Source organism: Sturnira hondurensis, unplaced genomic scaffold (assembly GCF_014824575.4).
Source record: "Sturnira hondurensis isolate 20B ecotype Veracruz unplaced genomic scaffold, ASM1482457v3 Scaffold0000022, whole genome shotgun sequence".
NCBI classification, from domain to species: domain Eukaryota; kingdom Metazoa; phylum Chordata; class Mammalia; order Chiroptera; family Phyllostomidae; genus Sturnira; species Sturnira hondurensis.
In genome coordinates this window covers 1,912,858-1,934,746 of record NW_028072653.1, presented here as the reverse complement: position 1 = coordinate 1,934,746, position 21,889 = coordinate 1,912,858, and the positions used below count along the sequence as shown (strand labels likewise).

General features: G+C 49.3%; 1 protein-coding gene across 2 annotated transcripts in view; it reads left to right on the top strand.

The window, feature by feature from the left end:
* Positions 1 to 6,891: 6,891 nt before the first annotated feature.
* CCNJL (cyclin J like) overlaps positions 6,892 to 21,889 on the top strand; it is a 49,478-nt gene continuing 34,480 nt past the window's right edge. Inside the window, exons 1-2 of one of the 2 annotated variants that reach the window (XM_037064546.1) lie at positions 6,892 to 7,228; positions 7,607 to 7,721. In XM_037064546.1, the coding sequence (XP_036920441.1) occupies positions 7,659 to 7,721 (63 nt within the window). In that variant the 5' untranslated portion in view covers positions 6,892 to 7,228; positions 7,607 to 7,658. The remainder of the gene's footprint in view (positions 7,229 to 7,606; positions 7,722 to 21,889) is intronic. The other variant, XM_037065286.1, reaches the window with a different exon arrangement.

Genomic DNA, 21,889 nt, shown 5'->3' with positions numbered 1-21,889 from the left:
CTCTGTGGTCCCCCGCCATTGGTGCCTTACCGCAGGGGTCAGCAAACCTTTTTGCGTAGAGGGCCCAATGGTACCCAGGTTTTGTGAGCCACCTAATCTCTGTGACAGCTGCTCACCTCTGCCGTTGGAGCATAAAAGTAGCCACAGAGAATATGGAGACACATGGGCATGGCTGTGTTCTAATAAAACTTTATTTACAAAAACAGGTGACAGGCCAGGTTTGGCCCACGAGCTATAGTCTGCCTTATAGGAAGGCACTATTCCAGATTTTCTGATTCTTCAAGAGAGAGTGGAAATCAGGATTTTCTATGAAAACTCCCAATTCTGAAGATATATGGGCTGCTGTTTTGCACTCACTAATTTAGCAACTTGCCTTATTGCCTCAGAGGTTCGTATACTGCTGCTCAGAAAACAAGACATCGGCAACCATAATGCATGCGGCGTGTGGAAAGTACTGTAGCTCAAGGGAGAAAATTTTCTCTGGACTGGGCAGTAGTTGCTGAAAACTTTATGGCGAAGGTGGGGTTAGCTGGGGTTTAAAGTTAGGTAATGTTTTTCCGTGTAAAATGTACAGCATGGGAGCATTCCCAGCAAAGGCAATGCTATGAGCATAAATATTGGGGGAACCACAAATATTCATTTTGAAGGGAGCAGAAGGTAATAGTCTAGAAAACAGGGAGGGACGCAAAGAACAGCTGAGGGGGGTGGGGTCCAGTGTGCAGACTTCAGGCAGTGCTCTCACCGCCCCTTAGGAAGGTTGGTGTGAGCGATGCCCACTACAGATTGGAGCCTGGAGGGACAAAAATGGGAGACCAGTTAACACACCAGGAGCCTCAGCGGTCTGTCCTCCCTGGCTCCCAACTGTCTGCATGCCCAGCCAAGGATATCACCACGCTAATAACACACAGGTGCCTGGTGGTACAGGGGGGTGGGTTTGTTCAGGCTCTTAACACTTTAATCATGCTTTAGTAGTGTTACAAGGAAAGTGATATTTTTGCAATAACAACATATTATGATAGTCGGTTGCCCAGCACTCTCCCCCACATCCCAGCCTCAGTCTCTCCAGGTGAATGGCTGCCACCTTCAGCCTCTGCTATTCAACCTTGGGTCTTTGCACACCTGGAAGCTTTGGAAGCCCTTCGGAAAAGGTGATCTGAGGTGCTCTGTGGTCTGAGAAAAGCAGTGTCCTGCTGCTGACAAGCCAGGACCTCCTCAGCGGGTGGGTAAGGGTCCCACAGGCGGTCCCTGGCAGGTTTATCTGGTGGCTCTTTAGTGTCCAGTTGCAGTTTCCTTCCTGTTCATTGTCAGAGGAGGGGAGCAGGCGCAGGGGCTTTGAAGTGAATGGCTGCTTTTATTTCCTCCTCCTGGGGTCTCGGGGGCTCTTAGGGTCCCCCTCCATTGTTCCTCACAGACTCCTGGTCAGGCTGGGAGGCTCCTTATCGCACACCTGCTCCAGAGTTCCTGAGGTAGGGCTGATGCTGGCGTGGCTGGAGACATTAAAACAAACACGAAAAGGGCAACATAGTGGTTTAAAAATCAGGAGACAGCTCGATTTCTTATTTGTTTAAAAATTCTAGCAATGCGGCAATGATGGGCCCAAATTCTGAACCATCAGAGGGGCGCAGAAGTGGCCCCTCACTTTAGATTCACTCCGAGCTCTCTGTCTGACCACAGTCCCCCCCCCCCGATCCCTGCTGTCCCTGGCTTCATGGCTGGGGTGCCCGTGGACCAGCAAACATGTGCTTGTGTGTGCTAATGCATTCAGTTCACACCACAACCATGGAAATGCCACATAAAACTTACATCACATCTGTGACAGCCCTGTTTCCAAACAAGGTCCCATTCTGACATACTAGGTGTTAGGCTTTCGGTGTCTTTTGTTGGAAGGACACAACCCGACACGTAATAGAATTCTAAGAAACATACAATGACAAGCATTTCTGAGCACAGGCCTCACACAGGGTGAACTCGCCCCGGTAGAGGGAGATTTACTTTTTACTTATTTCTTTTGTACCATTTTTATTTTATACCTTTCTTTTGTGCCTTTTTTTATTTTATACTTTTCTTTTTTTTAACACACACACACAAAAGCAATATGGGCTGACTCTATAAATGTCCTGGGTTTTGAGTTCTGTGGGTAAAGTGCTGCCTTTTTCTTCTTCCTGCCTGGTCCCCAGACCTAATCAGTGGAGTTCTGTCTATCTCAAGAATTCCTGGTCAAAGACCATAAAGGATCAGGCTAATGTCCTCCTGACTATCTAGAAATGGTTTAAAAGGATTGGCTTGATTTTTGGTTAAAGACCAGAGCGGTAAACAAGGCTTATTTCTCAGAGTTTACTGCCCAGATGTCTCCCCTCTGTCCCTATAAACAGAGCCAGCCTTCATGCTTTCGGTCCTAATGGAGCAATGCAAACCATTAAGACACCAAGAGAAGACTACTCAAAGCCCAGACCTCAGCTTCCTCTGAAAACTGAGTGCTCGAAGAATTTATGTCATTGACCTCCCTGTCCCCCAGGAGATTTACAACAGTGTGGCTCCGGCAGCAAAAGATTGGAAAGGACCTAAATGTCCAGCAAAAGAAGACTGGTCAAACCCACTGTCATGGAGCTATGCTATGCAATTGTGGCTAACTGTGCCTGCAGCTCTGTGGTCACTGCTGTGAAACAACCAAGGGAAAAACCAAGGTACAAAAGGATATGCACCGTATGCCATCATTTGCGTAAAAGGAGAAAAGGGCCCTGGCTGGTGTGGCTCAGTGGATTGCGAGCTGGCCTGCGAATCAGAGCGTCGCTGGTTCAATTCCCAGTCAGGGTGCATGCCTGGGTTGCAGACCAGGTCCCCAGTAGGGGACACGTGAAAGGCAACCATACACTGAGGTTCTTCTCCCTCTCTTTCTCCTTTCCCCTCTGTCTAAAAATAAATAAATAAGTAAATACGTTTTTTAAAAAGGAGAAAAGGCACGAATGTCTATGTTAGTAAATGCATGGGTCACTCCTGGAAAGAAACATAAGGTGCTGTTTATCCCTGGAGAGGAGAATGAGGCCTGGGACCCGGGGTGGGGACAGGTATGTATCTGTCACGTGAGAGCTTGCATCGTAGGAAAATAGAAAAGAATAGGGAAAGCTACAGTGAGCAGTTGGTAATAGTAGACAGATTTGTACCCTGAGGAAGACTGGAAAGGTCATCTTGTACCTGGGGAAGTTGAGGATGGGGAGGATGGTCTTGCTCTAAATATTTTTGGTTCCCAACGCGTGAGCTTCAAAGGACTGGGTGGTAACTGGCTCAGCGTAAGCACTTGATAAAGGTTTGTTTGGGGAGGAAAGAAGGAAGGAAGGAAGGGAGGGAGGGAGGGAGGGAGGGGGGAGGGAGGGAGGGAGGCAGCTTCTGGGCCTGGCTGGGATGGTGTGGGTGGGAGAAGTCAACTCCAGTCACACTGTCCCCTGCTGTTCACCTGAGGAAGCCTCTTCTGCTAAGGGCGCCGCCACCATTTCTACCTGTGGACAGTGACTCACCACCCAAAACATCAGTGCGATGGTTTGAGGTTTGCAGAGGCTATTTTTTAATAGCTTGCAAAAAAAATTACTGGGGCAACATTGGTCAATAATATCATATACACTTCAAGTGTAAAACTTCCTAATACAATATCCGTCTACTCTATCGTGTGCTTACTACTGGAAGTCTAGCTCCCGCCACCCTCTACCCTCTTTGTCCTCCCCCACCCGCTTTGTGCAATGTATTTGTATGCTTCAGAGTTACTGAGAAAATCAGAGCTCCCGAAAATGATACACAGAGGCCTGCAGAGTACGAACGATGTTTAGAATCCTTTTAAAATAGTCCCAAGTCTCCGCCTCCTTCTCGCCCTACCGGGACTCCTGATAACTGAGTACTGAAGTGTAGGAAGAGAGGGCTCCAAATTAGAGAATAATAAAGGCCTTTCTTTCAGGGTGCCCAGCATAGAAAATTATTGAAAAAGAAGTAACACAGCTATGAAAAAAAAACGAAACAAAATAACACTGCAAGTTACGTGATTCCATGGAAGGCCACACTAGCTAAGTGTTTCATGTGATTATTTTAAAATCACATTCATCCATTTTTTCTGATTATGAAAGTAACGCACGTTTCTTATAGAAAAATTAAAGAATACTGAGATATGCTAGAATAAAAAGTAAAATAAAATTCCCCACAACCCCACTACTCTGATCACACAGTTAATGATTGCCTGGGTATTCTTCAGTCTCTCTTGTGTGTGTCTGAGTGTGGTATGGGTGGGGTCAGACTTGGGCCTTTTCACCTGATATATTCTGAACATTTCCTGAGTCTTTATTCATTCTCTCTAAAATGTTTTAAGAGCTAAATTATTATTGAACTAATTCCTGTTCTAATAATTTATTATAATAAAAAAGCATTGTGACAAGCCCCTGTAAATACATCCTCGTACTCATCTTTTCATCTTCTTATTTTTTTAAACTTCCAGACATGGAACAGTTGGAGCAAATGGCACATTTTTTAACTTTTTGAGTTATACTGTTTTTCAGAAAGACACTATTAATTTGTATTCCCAGCAACACTGGCTACTTGTCAACCCTGCATACTATGATTTTAGAAATCCTTCATAGAGATGTACCCTGGTCTTTCTACGCAAAATTCATCGATTTCTGCATTTGGGGTGTTAGTGTATTAAGCATTGATTTATAAGATTTCTATAGTGAGCCCTGGCTGGTGTAGCTCAGTGGATTGAGTGCCAGCCTGCGAACCAAAGAATCGCGGTTCTATTCCCAGTCAGGGCACATGCCTGGGTTGCAGACCCCAGGGACCCCAACCTTGTCACAAATCGAAGCCTAAGTCAGCTTGAACTTCCCGGAAACACCTGTCCCAGAAACACCTGTCCAGGAAATCGAACAGACACCAATCACAGTCTTCCAACTCAGCTTTCACCAGCTTACCTTACCGAGAAAATAGCCGTGTAAGGAAATTCCGCCCTCCTAGACAGCCATGCCCTGGTTCTGTGTTGTCTCCGTAAAACTGGCTCTCGCCCCAGATCCCGCAGGCACAGTACTCTATTGGTTGTGACTCATGGTACCTCCCCGACCCACGGGTCGTTTTCCCTGGAACGGAGGACGTTAAAATCGGTACTCACTTCTTTTAGTTTCACCATTTGACAGCTTCTTATACTGATTTTGGTGATGGTTTAAGTAAATTCTTAGTTGTATGTTTCTCCCCCAAATTAATTTCCCCAGCCTGATTTATTCAGGAGTTTATCCTTTTTCCCACCAAAATGAAATGTCCCATTTACTCTATGTTTAATTTTTTTGAGATTTTATTTATTTTTATAGACAGAAGGGAGGGAGAAAGAGAGGGAGAGAACTATCAATGTGTGGTTGCCTCTTACGTGGCCCCCCACTGGGGGCCTGGCTTGCAACCCAGGCATGTGCCCTGACTGGGAATCGAACTGGCAACCCTTTGGTTCGCAGCCCACACTTAATCCACTGAACTACACCAGCCAGGGCCTATGTTTAATTTTAAAGTATGTTGCCTATGTTTCTAAGCTTTCAATTATTCCACTGATGCTTATTCATCTATTCTTGTATCAACATCACACTGTTTCAATGATAGCTTTGCAATATGTTTTAGGACTTGGCAATATGTCTATCCCCCATTTTAAAAATCCTAGCTTTTTTCATAGATCTTCTTCTCTTTAAGTATGAGAAAGTTATGTCATCAATTCCCCATCCACCCATGGCCATTAGAATTTTATTAAAAGAGTTAATGTGGGTGAAGTTGATATTTTCACCTTCTATTTCTTCAAGCCTTTCTTGTTTCAACCATTAAGAGTCTGCACTTCAGAGTAAGTTTATTCCTGGGTATTTGACACTTTTACAAGAGTTCATAATTTTTCTTTCTTCACATTCAAACAGCTCTGTAAGCTCCAATTGAAGCTTATCAAAGCTTACTTTAAAATTTCTTTCCAGGTGAGTATTTGCGTGCAGGAAACCAGTCAGAAACTAAAAGCTCTTTCTTTAGTAACAGCTATTTATTGCGCTCATTTTACACTCAGCATGGCCATTATCCCTTGATATGAATTGTTTTATTTAGTGATTGTATCTTCAACAGGTAGGTGCAATTTTTATTCCCATTTTAGCCATGAGGGTTCCCAGGCTTCGACAGCGTGAGGAACTAGGCAAAAATCACCCAACTGGCAGGTGGATTTGCAACGGGTCTTTTGGTCTGGAAGTCTGAATCTCCACACGTCTCACAAAAAACAATCAGCCAAGTGGACAGCCAACGCTGTGCTATCAGATATGGGGATTCAAAGGAGCGCCTTTTCGAAATCAGCTAAATTGAAAAGACAATGCCTTCCACCCACCGGACCCTCCAAAAAGCCTGTTTTTCCTTCAATGTACGGGAAGATCGGTACTTTGCAGTAACACTATAAATACCAATTGACTTACGGAGCCCCTTTTGGAACTAGAGACTCGTGAATAATCAAGAGCGGTCTTTCTGCAGGTTTCGTGGGAACTGTCCGTTTGGAAATCTACCTCCCCATCGCAGGACAGGTTCCAAAACAGAAAGAAAGAAGGTAGAGAAGGAAAGAGAAAGAAAGCAAGGAAGGGAGAAAGGGAAGAAGGGAGGAAGGAAATAGAAAAGAAGTTAAAAAAATGAAAGAAAAGAACAGGTGGAACCGACGTTAAGGTTTGCTAGGGCAGCGCACGCAGGAGACAGAACTTTGGGGGGCATCCTGCCCGCGCGTTTCTCGCGTGGTGCGCGCAGGTGGCGGCGCGGTCCCAGAGCTCCCCCGCTCCCCGTGTAGGCCCGCGGGGTGCCCAGGAGGCCACCAGGAGTCTCCACCAAGGTGAGAGGAAGCTTTCCACCCAGGCGGGGGAGGAGGGCGGGCAGGAAGCGGAGCCAGGGCTGGCGAAAGAAAGACTCCAATTCCCAGCCCCCCGCCCCGCGGGGTGCGGGGGCTGGCAGCGCATGCGCGAGGCCCGGCCCCCAATTCCCCTAGCGAGAGGGGGAGGCCCCCGGCGGCCCGGAGGCGGCGAACCGTGGCGGCACCCGAGCGCATTCTGGGGCGCGGCGGCGCGGGGGCGAGCCCGGCTGCGGAGGCTGCCGTCTGTAGCGTGGAGCGCCGGGCGCGAGGGTTCGGCAGCGTGCGTGCACCCGAGGGCCCGCCGCCTCCGCCCTGGGAGAGGCTAGGTGCCCGAAGCCCCCCACGCCCGGAGAGGAATGAGTGAGTTTCGCCCCGGCTCGAGGGCAGGATGTGGGAGCAGGACAAAGGCTGGGCGGCGGGGGAGGAGTTGGGACGGCGAGCTGGTGGCGTTTGCCAGAGCCCCAGCCTCGGGCGATCTAACGAAGTCAGCAACTTTCTCTGCAACTTTTGCGAAAGGGAAGATAAAAATTCTGTAAGTTGTTGCATAGCTCCAGGTCTTCCCCCAGGTCCCACGAACAGAGGGGAGGGGACACCGCCACCTTCCTGGGACGGGAGGCGACCGCCGGCTCTCCTGAGGCGGGCTGGAGGGTCTCCCATCCCGGGAAGAGCGAGGATAGAGATGCTGGGGGTCGGAGCGGGGAGCGCCTGCGGCCGCTGAGGTAGTCCGTGTCCACGCAGGGTGCGCCCTGAGAGCCCGGTAGCCTCGGATCGCGGCGCTGCAGACGCGGTGATGGATGAGCCGTGGTGGGAAGGGCGCGTCGCCTCGGACGTCCACTGCACCCTGCGCGAGAAGGTCAGTTCCTCCCCTCCCTTGTCGCTCTCGGGGCTGAGTATTTAAAGTCTCTTTCGCTCTCACCCTGTTTGCTTGGGTCGCTCCTCGAGGGACCTGGGAACTCCCGGTGCCATTCTTTGCTCCAGCCCTGAGCCTCTTCTCTCGAAGGATCCGGAGGGGAAATGAAATTGGAGAGTTTAAGTAGGTTTTTCTGATTAGGCGCCCGGAGCACCCGGCCAGCTAAACCGAGACACTGTACTCTTTAAGGTGGTATTTTCCATAGTATTGCCACCCTAGATTACTTTAAAAGGTGAATGAATGGGCTTAAAAATAATGTGCAATTTAAGAATATATGTATCTAACAAATTTTGCACGGGATAAAGGATGCTGATTTTCTATTTACTGTCACGATGTAGCAGTTCCTCTTAAAAGAAAGTTAAGAAAAAGTAGTGATTTAATATAAAAACTCTTAGGTAAAGGATAGTGTAAGGTATCATAGTTATACTCCCCCCAGTATCTCTAGGATGGGACCAAATAAAATTTAAGAAACACTAATCTCAATGAGGGGCTATAAGTCTCTCATGTAAGGAGGATGCGAGGAGAAAAACACTCCCCTGCCAGTTTGCCTCTGGTGGCAAAAGGTGGGGGCAGCTGAAATGTGATCCCTGTACTACCCTCACCTCAAAGGCAGGAGTGCTCTTGGGCATTGACAAGGTGGGAAAGTGCAGGTGGGCTGGAGGCACTGCCTGTGTGTGTGTGTGTGTGTGTGTGTGTGTGTGTTTTGCTTCCCACCCCTAGGATGGGACTGGGACAGTCAGGTGGTTTGGGGTACAGGTGTGAAATAGAGTGAATTGGTTTCCTGGGGCTGCTCTGACAAAGTACCACAGATGAGAGAACTGAACGCCGCAGAGGCTAGAAGTCCAAGGGCCAGGACTCCTTGGCTTTGTAGATGGTTCCATTGCAGTCTGACTCTGCTGCCCCATGGCATTCTGTCTGTGTCTCTTTTTCCTGTCCTATAAGGACGCCGGTCATTGGGACAGGGTCTACTTTAATCCAGCATGACCTTGTCTTAATTTAACTAACTATTGTACTTCTGAGAAGACTCTATTAGCACATAAGGCCACATTCTGGGGGTCCAGGTTGACATGAACTTGGGGGACACTGTTCAACCCTGTACAGGAAGGGAGAGGTCTTCTCAGTTGCTTCCCCGGGTCCCCACACAGACGTGGACACCCAGTGTCCACGGAACTCTGATTCGAAAGTTACCAGCTGTTCAGGGTTTCTTCCTCACCTGGGAGTAGCTGTCTTTCGGCCAACTTATGTTTTCCTTTTTTCTGTACCCACTGGTCCATCTCTGTCCTGTGTTGCTTGCCCAGGCTGTGACTTTCTCTGCTTCCCTTGGTCTTCTCCCTGCAGCAGAATGGTCACGGTGCAGCGTGTTCTGGGCATCCAGAGAAGAAATCCTGTCTCGGTGGTTTAATTAAAAAGCAGCCCTGGCTGTCACGGCTCAGCGGATTGGGCACTGGCTTGCGAACTGAAAGGTCGCTGGTTTGATTCCCTCCCAGTCAGGGCACATGCCTGGGTTGCAGGCCAGGTTCCCCGGGGGGAGGGGAGTGCTTGTGAGAGGCAACTGATTGATATAGCTCTTCCACGTCGATGTTCCTCCCCCTTTCTTTCTCCCTCCCTTCTCCTCTCTCAATAAATAAGTAAAATCTTAAAAAAAGATCAGGGGCCGTGGGATAGTAGACCAGGCAGGCTTGATTCTCTCCTGGAGGTGGTGGCTAAATGAGTTAGCGCTGTCACAGAAATCGGGCTGCCTCCCTTATCGTGGGCTCAGGTGGTTGGCAGTTCTGCTGGTAGCTTGAGAGGAATGACTTTGACCTCATTTGCCCCTTTCCAGCAGGAAAGATTTCTAAGAACTGTTTAAACTCAACCAGCTCAGTTACCTGAGAATTCCGTCTTTCGTAATGTGTGTTCTAATCTCTCTTTTACCCGCTCAAAGGAACAGGGCAGGCGGGTCCCATTAATTGTGCCTCACCCATGCCGTAGTGCCAGATTAGTTTACTACATTGAGGAAGGACAGGTTTGTTCAGGTTTTACAGGTTAAAAGTAGAAACCTCACTCGGGGTGATGGTCAAGGTCACCTGTGATTTGAAGCTGGTCTGATAGGGTAAATCCTGGGTTCCTTTGGTTATAATGTCTTACCTTCCCAGTATATTGGCTTTTTTCTCCTTTATTTCTGCTCCCCGTTCAAAAAAAGATGCTTCTAGAGAAAATTTGGGTTAGTGGAGAAAAAAGCAAAGACTAAGGGGAACCCTGCCCACCCTAGCCTCACCTTCCTCCGGGAATGAGGACCGGCTCTTGATTTTTCCCAGAATAATTTTTTGCATTAAACATCTGCCTAATTTTTCGGACTGTAAGATGCACCAGACCATAAGACGCACCTAGGTTTTAGAGGGGGAAAATAGGGGGAAAAGTTTTTGAAGCAAAAAATGTGGTAAAATATTTTTGATTCACAGGCCTGTGCTCAATCCACTGAGCTACACCAGCCAGGGCTTAAAATATTTAATAACATAAATAACATAGGCCGCGTCCCCCCCCACACAGCAAGCCAGGTAGCCTACATTCGGACTATAAGACGCACCCCCCGTTTCCTCCCAAATTTTGGGGGAAAGTGTCTCATAGTCTGAAAAATACGGTAGTCTAATACAGTAGTCTAATTAAAGTCATTTTTAATAACTATACAAGCGTCTGGCACACAGGAGACACTCACTGTTTGTTGAATGCTTCCAGCTGAGTACAAAGCGTGTTACTTTATTTGCTGCTGAATTGTCACCACGCAGCCACCAGCGGCTGTCCTCACCTGACTGATTCAGGGTGGGAGGCTGGGACCACAGAGATCGTGGGAACCTGCTTTGTCTGATGTGCCGTTCCTGTGGAACGTGAGACTGCAGTGTGTAAAACGTGATGCTGTGGAAATGAGCCTTGGGGTTGGATGTGCCCGAGTAAGGGCAGTAAAATCTGAGCTGCTCGTTTCAACTTCTCCAAACCTCTTTCAACCTGGCCGCCATCATTCCTTCTTCTGCAATAGCCGGAACTTAGACCATGTCACTTCCCTGCTTTAAGGACCTTCCAACGGCCCCTCGCTGTGCTTGCCATAAAATTCCCTGTCCTTACCACCACCTGTAATACCTGATGCAGCTGGTCCCTGGTCTGTTATTCTGCCTTGTCCCCTACCCCCTCCCGCACTGACCCCCTTTCTGTCGAGCTCCTTCGTGTCTCAGGGCCTTTGCACTGGCTCTTCTCTATATTTGGAGTCTGCTCTTCTCTGCAACTGTTCTTCTGTGTCATTGTATGAAGTCATCCTGGTTAGCTTTCTTTGTGGCATTTACCGACATCTGGAATTATTTTCTGTTTTACTGACCTTCCCCCCGAATACAGGCTCCACAGGAATAGGCCTGCGTGCGCCTTGTTCGGTGCCAGGCCTCAGTGCCTAGAACAGGGCCTCCCCGATCTGTGTGGCACGGTGAGAGGAATGACTCTTCCAATTTCCTTGTTGGCAAGTTGGAGGAAACGTTTTATAGGCTGTTAGGAGTGGGTGGAAGAACCTAACAGCTGTGTGAGAGAAACTTGTGGCAGGGACAGGGATAGGCATCGTGCCTTCCCACTTAAACGATGGGCGTCTGAGGCCCACAGCCCTTCCACGCTGTGCGTGGTCAGGGTAAGGCTTGGGGTTTGTGACCACCCTTGGGGGGGTCCACAGTCCTGACAGGCAGCCCCCAGAAGAAAGACATTGCGATTCCATTGGACCAACAGCAGAGGGGGGGCCCCCCTTCCATTGTCCTTCAAGCCTCTCTCCCCGCCACCGTGGTTCCTAGCACCAACCTCAAGTTTATTTCTCTCACCGTCCTTCTCACCCTGTGTAGTAATTCGTCCTCACTCAACTGTGAGTTCCTTGCAAGCACGAGGAATGTCTGGTGTCTCAGCATGCCTAGACCAGCGTCTGGTGTGGAGCAGGCCGAGGGGTGTCCGCCACCTCAGCTGCCCAGGCGCAGCATTGGGAGAGCGCAGAAGGGAAGGACAGACGCGGGGACTCTCCTGGGGCACGTTGAATGGGTTTGCAGGAGGGCTTCCCAGGGATCCTAGTTGGGGCTTTGGCCTGTGCCAGGAGATGCCCTTGGCCTGGCCGCAAGGTCTGCGCAAGTGGCTGTGGTGCCTGCCAGGCACAGCACCAGGTAGAGGCTGCCTCCCAGCTTCCTACAGATTTGCATCTTCTCCTCTCAGATAATACGGGGGTGGCAGGGAGGAGAGGAATGGGGGAGGGGTTAGAAGTAGAATTCCCCACAAGAGCAGTTTATTGGCATGGGTCAAAGTGCAGCGGAAGAACCTTAGAATAAGAACTATTGGTTGAACCTAGGTCAGCACCCCCATACTTCTGCCAAGAGGTTCCATCCTTCTCCCCAGATAGTTATCTCCTAAAGAGCAACAGAGTAGATAGAACTCGGTCTGGTCTCCTTTTGATTTTCGTCCATCTGACACAATTTTCACTCTGGTTAGTAGGAAGTGGTTATGTTAGTAAGCAAAGGAAAGGTTCAAGGACCCTTAATGCCGTGGTGTAAGCCTTTTGCGGTATATGGAGGACTTTCTGAATATGGGGATTTGGGAATACTTGGGGGGGAAAATCCCACCCTCCCAAAGCCGTGTGACAGGCTGTACTTGGAATGACCTGGTAGGTTTATCTTCTTGGGCCACAGGCTCCTCCTACTCCTTCGGGTGTTGGCCTTTTCCTGGGATTGGGGCCACGGGAGACCTTGGTGGTCTTCTCACCCTGCCCCAGATTTGAGGTCTGCAGAGCCAAACACGGTTTTCCCGCTCCCGACTCGTGCATCATTGCACGCATAGAGCACTCTGGTGTGTGAGACCATACCTCTTGAACCAGAAGATATGGGACATTTTTTTGCTGATTTGTGACTGAATTTATACAAAGATTTTCCAAAAGGACCTTTAGTGATGATGCCATGAGTGGCCACGGTTTATTGAGCATTTACTGTGTTTCGGGCAGGGTGCCGGGCACAGGAATGCCTGCCCCACGGCCAGAGCTGACTCCGTTTTATCGGTAGGAAACTTCAAGTCTCAGAGGGTGTGAGTTGGAACCGAAGTTTATTGAAAAAAACATCCATCTTAGCAAAGTGTAGAAGCACAAGGCAGGAAACAGTCGAGGTTCTGCCGCTGGTTGCACCATGGAGTCTGGACTGTAGTTTGTGTTTTGTACAGAGGCTCAGCCAGAGCCAGGTTCTCCCCAAGCCATGCGGGGAGGCTGCCAGCTGCAGGCTCTGGCATTGGTCTGCACGTTGGGAAGGTCTGATTGCAGGTCTTCCCTGGCCCGAGTGGGTCCTGGTGCCTCACCTGTGTGTGCTGCGTTTCACCTTGCAGTGATTGGGCCTTTGCTGTCGCCTGTCCCGGTGGTGGGGGGTGGGGGGGTGCCCTATTCTAACTTGCCAGAGTAAGAGGGACACCCCGGGGCTCCCTCTCCTGCCCGGCCGTTTGACAGCTGGAATCTCATTCCAGCCCCGTCCCTTGCCCCTGAGTTAAAACCACGTCATTTTCTAGTGACTTGTAAAGCTTGTGCATCTTTTTACTTCTCCCAACATTAATGTTTTTTTTCTTCTCGCGCCTCCCCTGAAATTCCCCGAATTTCCCCATTGCAAAGGCTGAATATCTGCCTCCTTACAGAAGGTGGTGACCCAGGTCAGTGCCCAATGATTTAGCTAGGTCACCCTTCACTGATATTTCTCTTCCCTTCCCCTCTTTGGACTTCTGCACAGCCCCCTCTCCCTGGGGTCAGTTCTTCCCAAACCATGAGACTCACCCAGCTCTTCACATAAGAAAGTATTCCAGACACGGGCAGTGGCACGGGCCTGCCTAGCTCAGTTCCAGGAATGGACCCGAATGCTGGCTTTCACAAGCTCTTACCTACTGACAAGGCTGCCTTATGTTCGGGACCCTAAGCAAGTGGCCCTCAGGGTCCCTTCCTGGAGGTGAGGGTGAGGCTGTTAGTATAAGAAGGAGTTTCTTGCTGCTCAGACTGCAGCGATGATCTGGGCTGCCCCCCGAGGTGGGCACAAACGGAGGACGGAAGGTTGGTGAGAAATGGGGTCGGGGGCTGGAAGAGATGCCATTCAAGGTGATGTCCAGCTTGGAGACTCCCCAACTCCAGGGCCTTACCTGTATTCTGTAGGAATCCGAGGACAGAACTTGGCCTCCTCTCTTGGGTCCTTCCTGTCTTAGGTAGCAAAACGCTCAGTGTGTCTGCAACACTCAGCCGAGACTTGGTCTCAGTGCATCTTCTCTATAGAAGCAGCAAAGTATGTCGGAGCCTTCCCTTCATCTGTAAGCCTGGACAGTGACGCCTGCCCCGTGGGCCTCCCAGGTGTCCCAGGAGAGAGTGAGTGTGGGGGCACTGGTCAGCTTCTGGGGCCTGTGGGTTGTGATGTGGGGAAGGGGCTCTGTGGGTCCTCTGGTCAGCCTGGGAAGCCTGTGTGCTCTTTGAGTGAGGGCACGCCCTCACAGTCTTTGAGCTGGCCCTGTGCCCTTGCCCTTGACTTGTTCTTTGTCTTCCTAAACCACAGCCCCTTGCGTAAGGGAACCGCAGCCAACCATTCTCTCGTGTGTCTGAGCACCTAGCAGAAGTGGGTGACACTGTGATTCTGCACTTTTCTCTTTGTTTCCCATTTTAAGGTATTACACATGCACAGAGTGTGTTTTCTTGCTTGTTTGTTTAGGAAACTGCAACAGTGAGTTATCAGCACAGAGAGGAAAGCTCAATCCTCCCCTCCCCCAATCCCTATCCGCCACCCCAGGCCCCCCACCTGGAAGCTGGCCTTTTGGTGCTGTTTCTTGTGCCCAATCACAGTGCATTTCTATTTGGACTTTTTTCAGTAACACCTGAAAGTATCTTGCTCAGAACGCTTTGTTTATTTAACAGTGTACCACGCATACATTCTTGTATCTTTCTTCTCCACCCAATTCCCAGTGATCAGACAGGAACACAAATTTAGAAACTATTGATTGTGTTTGTTTAGAACACGGAGTTCAAGAACTGGTAAAAGAAAAACAGCCAAGTTCTGTGAAGGATAGGGTGTAAATAGTCTTCCTCGCCGCCGCCCCCCCGCCCCCCACTCCCATTGGCCTGGTTACCCTCCCTGAAAGGTCCCCCTGGTCCCAGTTTCCCCGTGAATCCTTCAGAGTTATTTTGTATGTGAACAAGCACAAGTGTGTGTTCCACCACAGGGGGTGATACAATTTACACTCTTTCCTTTTACTGCTGGACTTTTTTAATGTTTACATTTTAATAATTTAAATGTTCTATGAAACCACCAAATAAATAGCAGCTCCATGACCAGAGGGATTTAAAAAAAAATCTTTTCTGCTCATTGTAATCATAAAGGTATACAGTAGATACGCAGTACATTTGTATTTAAGGAATGGCTGGAATATTTCTTTTCCCTCATTTCCTATCCAAATGCATATATTTTATTTTACAAAAGTGCATCGTAGTATATTACAGTTCTATGACTTAATTTTTTCCTTTACTGTATGTACTAAGTAACTTTCAATGTCATTAACTATTTTCCTACAGTATCGTGCATAATGTTTAAGTGTGTGGGTATGCTGTGATCAGATTAACTCGTCTCCCAGCTGGATATTTAGATGGAGCAGCTTATTATTACAAATTGAAGTTTAATTTAGATACACTGCAATGTACAGATCTTCAGTGCGCATAAGTTCAGAATTTATAGTAAGTTTTGACAAATGTATACACTCAAGTAACTGCCTTCGTAACTGAGATAGAGAATCTTGCCCCCAGCCTGCGGAATTCTTCGGTGCCCCTTCTCCATCCGTCACGCACCCTGCCCTGCTCCCAGCCTCAGGCCGTCACGATCTGCTTTGTGTCTCTGTAGACGAGGTTCGTCTTTCCTAGAGTTTTATATAATGGACTTAGACGTGTGTACTCTTTTCTGTCTGCCTTTTTTTTTTTTTTTTTTTTACTTAATGTAATGCGTTTGAGAGTCATCCACATTGTTGTATATGTTAGCGGTTTATTCCTTTTTATTGCTGAGTAGTATTCCCTAGTGTGATTATAATGCGGGGTGTTCCCCCACTCCCCTCTCTGCGGTCTTTTGGGGCGTCTGTAACATGCCACTGGTTTTACACAGTGCGGCGGAGGTGATCCAGGGCTTCTGTCTGTGAGTGTGGCTCAGTTTCCTGAACAGAAACCGCCAGTCACAGGGCATGGTTTTCAGACCTTTGTGTGCCACCAGTTAATAAAGTCTCAGAAGGTTGGGCCAGTTTGCACTTCCACGGGGGCTGTGGGAGAATGCGTGCTTCCCAGCATGTTGCTAAACTCTGGATATTATCCTTTAAAAAAATCAGTGCCCTTTGGGTAGGTCCACATGGAGTCTCTTGGCTCCAGAAGGAGCAGAACCCAGAGTGAGACGATCACAGGAGGCCCGAGGGAAGGGGCAGGGAACTCTGAACACTTCCCAGGACTCGGAGCGTCCCATCTGCAGCAGGAACCAGCCTGAGACCCGTATCAGGCCGGGTGAGGGCTGTTGGAAGTGACCTTCCCCACCCCCTTCCCCACCCTCTACACCCATGCGGCAGTTACTTGGGTCCCTTACCGGTCCCTGGAGCAGATGGTGCCAGAACCGGAGCCTTCTTTGTGACGTGGACATCCACACTGGTACCACCAGAGACTTAGTCTGGAAACGGTCATGCGGTGATTTGGGTGGGTGGGTGGGTTGAGGGAGACAGGTGAGGACGGCTTGGGAGGCTCATCGGCTTGGGAGCATCAGGAATTGCAGAGACTCAGTGAGTGGAAGGAAAAGTTGGGAAAAAACGAGATGCCATCAAAAGGAAATGGTTCCACTGGGGCGCATCCATTCACTGAAATACGGCGGACAGCGTTGGGCTGCATGACGAATAATTTTGCTGGTCATGGCAGAAAAAATCCAAGCATTTCAGAGCACTTCTGACCCTGGCGTGAGCCACGGTTTTTTCTTAACTTTTTAGTTTAGAAAATTTAAAAGGTACACCCAAATGGAGAGAATAGTAGAATGGATCCCCGCGTACCTTCCACCCTACCTGAGTCCCTGCTGCTTTTGTCCCCAGAGAGCGAAACACTTCACCGATGAACATCTAACAGATAAAGGCTCTTGTCATGTAACGACTCAGCCATCATTACCCCTAGCAAAACTAACAGCAGTTCATTAATACCTCATATTGCCTAGTTCATATTTAGTTTTCCCCAGCTGTCTCAAAAATGGCTTTGTAGTTGGTTTGTTCAAGTCATGGTCCAGATAAGGTCCACGAATCCCATTTTTTAAAACGTATTCTTAAGTCTTTTATATTCTAATGGCCTCCTTGCCTCCCATCCCGGTAAAAAAAACAAAAAACTTTCATGCCATTGATTTTTGGAAAAACCAGGTCATTTGTCCTGATGAAGGTCCCCTATCCTTGATTTGGCTTATTAATTTCCTCACGGCATTATTTAATGGGAGTTCACTGCTAACGAATGGTTTATACGCGTCTGTACTCTCGTGGGATTTGAATCTGCTTGTGCTCTGTCAGCCCAAACCTCGCTTCCTTGGGTGCCTTCCCTGGGGCCCAGACAAGGTCAGGGCTGGGTCCCTTGTTATGTGTTCTCAGACCACTGTGGGTTATTTTTTCGCAGTCAGCACAGCTTGAAATTATGCACTTATAAATGCAATTATTTTGTTTGGATCCAGCTTCCCAGGCTTGTGAGGCGCTGTGTCTCCCCAGGTCTAAGCACCCCCCTGCTGGCCCGTGCCCCCCCGCCCCCCTGGGATCAGTCTGTGCACATCAGGGTCACCTTATCTGAGGTCTGTGCCTTACACCCCACACATCCCCTTCCTGGACTTCACTGTTGCAATAGTCTTGTGTGCGGGGTAGGGGGCTTAGCTGCCAATAACACCATCCTTCTGCTAGAGAAACGGCCTCCAAGGGCTCAAGGACTTGGCCAGGGTCCCTCTCTTGGGTGGGAGAGCTGGAGCCTTAAAACTTGGCCATCTGCTCTCTAGAGTCAGACTTTGGACAAGCAGAGGAGTTGCAACCGGCCGGCCTTCAAATCAGTGATGGTGTAACATGAACTTCTGCTTCGCAGGGGCTGACACTGGGCAGCTCCTCAGGAGGTGAGAAGGCCCTGGGGGGGCGGGGGCGGGGGTGGGGGAGTAATGTTGAGCTGTTGACTCTGAGTTGCAATCTCTTGCTGGTCTCTCCTTGTGTGTTCACTTTCTGTTTTGAAGTAGTTTCAGACTTACGGAAGAGTTGCCAGCACAGTTCACAATTGTGAGCATTTGAACACATAGGCCTTACCATTCTCTTTCTCTGTCTTTATATGTATTTCCCCTGGAACCATGTTGCAGACGTACCCACTGATCCCTTAATACTTCAGGGTTTCTTTTGCATGGCCACTCTTAAAATGGGCCATGAAGTGATTTCTGGGGGAATTTTGGACGAACCCTTACTGACATCTTCCCAGGTGTCCGGAGGCCTTTCTGCGGGGAGGAGAGGATTCAGCATTCTGGGCAAAAAGGAGGAAGCCTAGCGGGTGTGAGTAGCCTGTGGTGCCGTGAGTCTGGGGAAGGCAGAGTTCTGGCTCATTTCCTTGGACCTTCCCTGTGGCTTAGTTGGCAGGAAGCCTCTTTATCCAGCAGTTATTTACCGAGCCCCAAGTACGTGGGAGGCTCTGCCAGCCAGGCCCCGGGGGCCTCAGTGTTAGAAGTGACTGTCCACATGAATGGGTGCTTGCTTGACATGCATTCCCTTCCCTTAATGAAGTCCTCAGACAGTCTGCTCTAGCAGGCACTGTAACTATCACCAGGTTACAGATGGGACACGCTCAAGTTGGGAGAATTAAATAATTCACTACCCTCACAGGGTGATCTGATCATAAATGCCTGGGCGGGTCATGGGGTGTAGTCACACCCCATTGTTTCTGTGTATCTAGGTTAGCATACCTCAGGAGAGCACGCAGTCTTAACTGTCCTGTAACCCAGTCCCCACCTTGCTTTTTCCCACCTCCATGTAATCATCTTTAAGCGCTCTTCTCAATTTCAAATGCATAAAAGAAGCTGAGAAACTGTTCCCCTCTGGGGCATTTAAGATCTTGCTCCCCATATATGTCATCAATGCGGCACAAATAAATGCTTCTTAAAATTCAAATAAGTAAATAATGCACACGAAGCCACACAGCTAACTGAGGGTGAGGTCAGGATTCGAACTCAGCTATTAGCCGTGGTACCAACAGGGACATCCAGTTCCCTGGGGAAGTATAAGAGGAAGTGCTGTGTGAGCTGGGTTCAAAGGATAAGCAGAAGTGTGCTAGGCAGAGAGGGGTGTGGAGGAAGTTCATCTACCGGGGCTCAGGGCAGCTTCTGAAGGTTACACACCAGTGACCTTCAGGTGGTACTCTGGTGAGTAGCCAAGAGAGGGAGATGGGCCATGCGCGTTGGCTCTGGGAATAGGGATCTCCTTAGGTGTCTGCTCTTGTCCTCAGAGCACCGGGAGGGGTGTGAGTAGGGAATGCTGGCTCACTGGAAGATGACCTTGGTTGGCCTTGGAGACTGGGTGTTGGCCATGATTCCAAGAGATGACGTCTGAACCAGGGCAGGAAGTAGAGACTCTCGAGAGTTCTAGGAACTAGGGTCCAAAGGCCCAGCCAACAAAAGGCGTGAAAGATTTCAGGTTTCTTACTAGTTGGGATAAAGTAATCTTCTGTTGCTAATCATGATGGACCTTTGTCACACTGCACGTTGTTCTTAGAAAGCTTCTCTGGCAATTGCTGGTTTCTGTGTAACATTGAAAGATTCCCACTAAATTGAGGGAGTTGATGTTTCTTGGTCACCAACAGGATGCCAGACACTGCTAAATGCTTGATGTACATAATCGAAGCAACTTTTGATTATTAAAGTTGCTTTTAAAAAAAGTAAATGTCCTGACCAAAGCACTAGTGGTCCTTGAACACCAGTGCACATTCATTCTTGCATTCAATGTCTGTTTTTTAGCAGCTGGCCACCTGCCAAGCTCTGCCAGCCACCGGAGATGTCGTGTCCTATGCTGCATAATGAAAATTTGGTTAACGACGGACCTTATAAACAACCGTGAACCCATAAAACTATATAAGAGCTCACTTCCCTGTAAGAGATGGAAGGATATGTTGTTGAGGAAGATTTTTTTCCTTCTCTACCGGGAGCAGTGTCTTGGGGTTTGGTGGGAGATTCCCTCCCACTCACAGCACCGCAGTTTTGAGTGCACTGACTCCGAACCGGCCAGCCACTTACCTTTTTCACACAGAGGAGCCGTCCCTGGGCAGTGCTGTCCTCCCAGGACTAGCTTGACTGTCTTCAGAGCACATAAGACCCGAGGTCCTGCATGAGGACACAGGTCCATGGGAGCCTCCTTAACGAGTGTTCAGTGCCGTGGCCACTCTGGTCAAAGCTTTCTGCGGGAGTAGAGCCAGCCCATCCCTGGACTTGGGGCATGTTGTCCGTCGTAATGATGTAAAGCATAGATGAGTTTCATTTCTTCTATTAGTTCAATGCCAGAGAGAACCCTTTGTGCCAGACAGGGTCAGTGGAACCAAAACAGATTCCCAAAGACAAAATATTGAGTTCTCAGTTCTCCCCTCTCCATGTTAAACACCCTCTCTTTTATGAATATACCACCGAGTTCCTTAACCTGACCACGGCGCCAGCACGAAGCAACCGCACCCTGCCTTGCCGAGACGGCTGCCTGCGCTCCTTCAGCGCTCTGTCTTGATTCTCCTTCCCGCTGATCCTCAGACCCCCTTTCGCTCCCTCCTGACAAGGAATCATTGGGGTCTGTGCCTTGCCCAGCCAGCTTCTCCTCGAGTTCCCATGCATTTCTAATCAATCCAGCCCATATCACTAGTCGTGGGGCAGCACGGACAGCTTCTCTGTTCTGCTTCTGACCCTGTCGGAAGAAGCAGGGGAGGGCCTGGGGGACAGTGTTTACAAAGTCTGCAGTGGTGTCCAGCAGTGCCCTAGGCCCTCACGCTCGCTCAGTGCCTCACCCGGAGCACCCTCCTGTCCTGCAGGCTCCGTTCATGGCAAGCGCCATTTTTTAGATTTTTTGCCATCTTTTTTCTGTACCTTTTCTCTGCTTAGGTATCTTCAGGTCCACAAACACTTACCGTTGCGTTCAGGTGCCATGCTCCCTTCAGAGGCTCTGGAGAAGGTTCTTCCTTGCCTCTTGCAGCGTTCAGTGGTTGCTGGCAACCCTTGGTTTTCCTCGGCTTGTAGCTGAATCACTCCATCCCCTGCTCCCATTTCCATGTGGCTTTGTCCCTGTGTCCGTCCTTGCGTTGTCTTCCTCTGCATGTCCGTGTCTGTGTTTCTCCTTTTATAGGGACACCAGTCATTGGGTGAGGGCCCATTCTAATCCATTAGGGCCTCATTTAAACTTGATCATATATGTAAAGTTTCTATTTCCAGATGAGGTGACATTCTCAGATTTTGGTAGACATAAGGATTTTTGTTTTGTTTTGTTTTGTGGGGAGGAATTGTCCAATTCAGTGCAGGAGGAAGTTTCCATTTTCAAATAGATCCCCAGGAACTTCCAGGGCCTTTGGTCAGCCAACCACAGATGCAGGAACCCTGGGCCACAGATCAGCAGGGGAACAGAGTCCCAGCCGAAGTGATGAGCAGGTGGGGGTGGGGGTTACTTTCTGACCTGTTTGGGGATGCGGGTGAGTGGCAAGGTGATTCCATCAGAAGGAATCTGGAAACTGGAGACGGGAGTCGAAGTGTGGAATAGAGAGCTCTTGAGGCCACAGGAGGACCCAGGAGGAAAGACCCAGGATTGGGCCTGTTCTAGGGAAGGGGTAACCCCTACACTCAGTAGCAGAGGGGGAAAGAGGGGCACACCCACTCAAGAAGGCGTGTGGGAGGCGGTCCCATTAGGAAGTTGGTGAAAGTGAAGGACTTGGGTGGGTGGGGTTATAAAAAGGCTGCGAGTGTTGTCCCTGGGGCTGTTGGAGGGGCTCAGTGGTGTGGGTGGGAGGGGGACCACCCCGAGGGCGGCAGACATGCCTTTGGCCACAGTTGGATGCCGGGCAATGGCTCTGAACCTGGGAGGGAGGGGGTGTG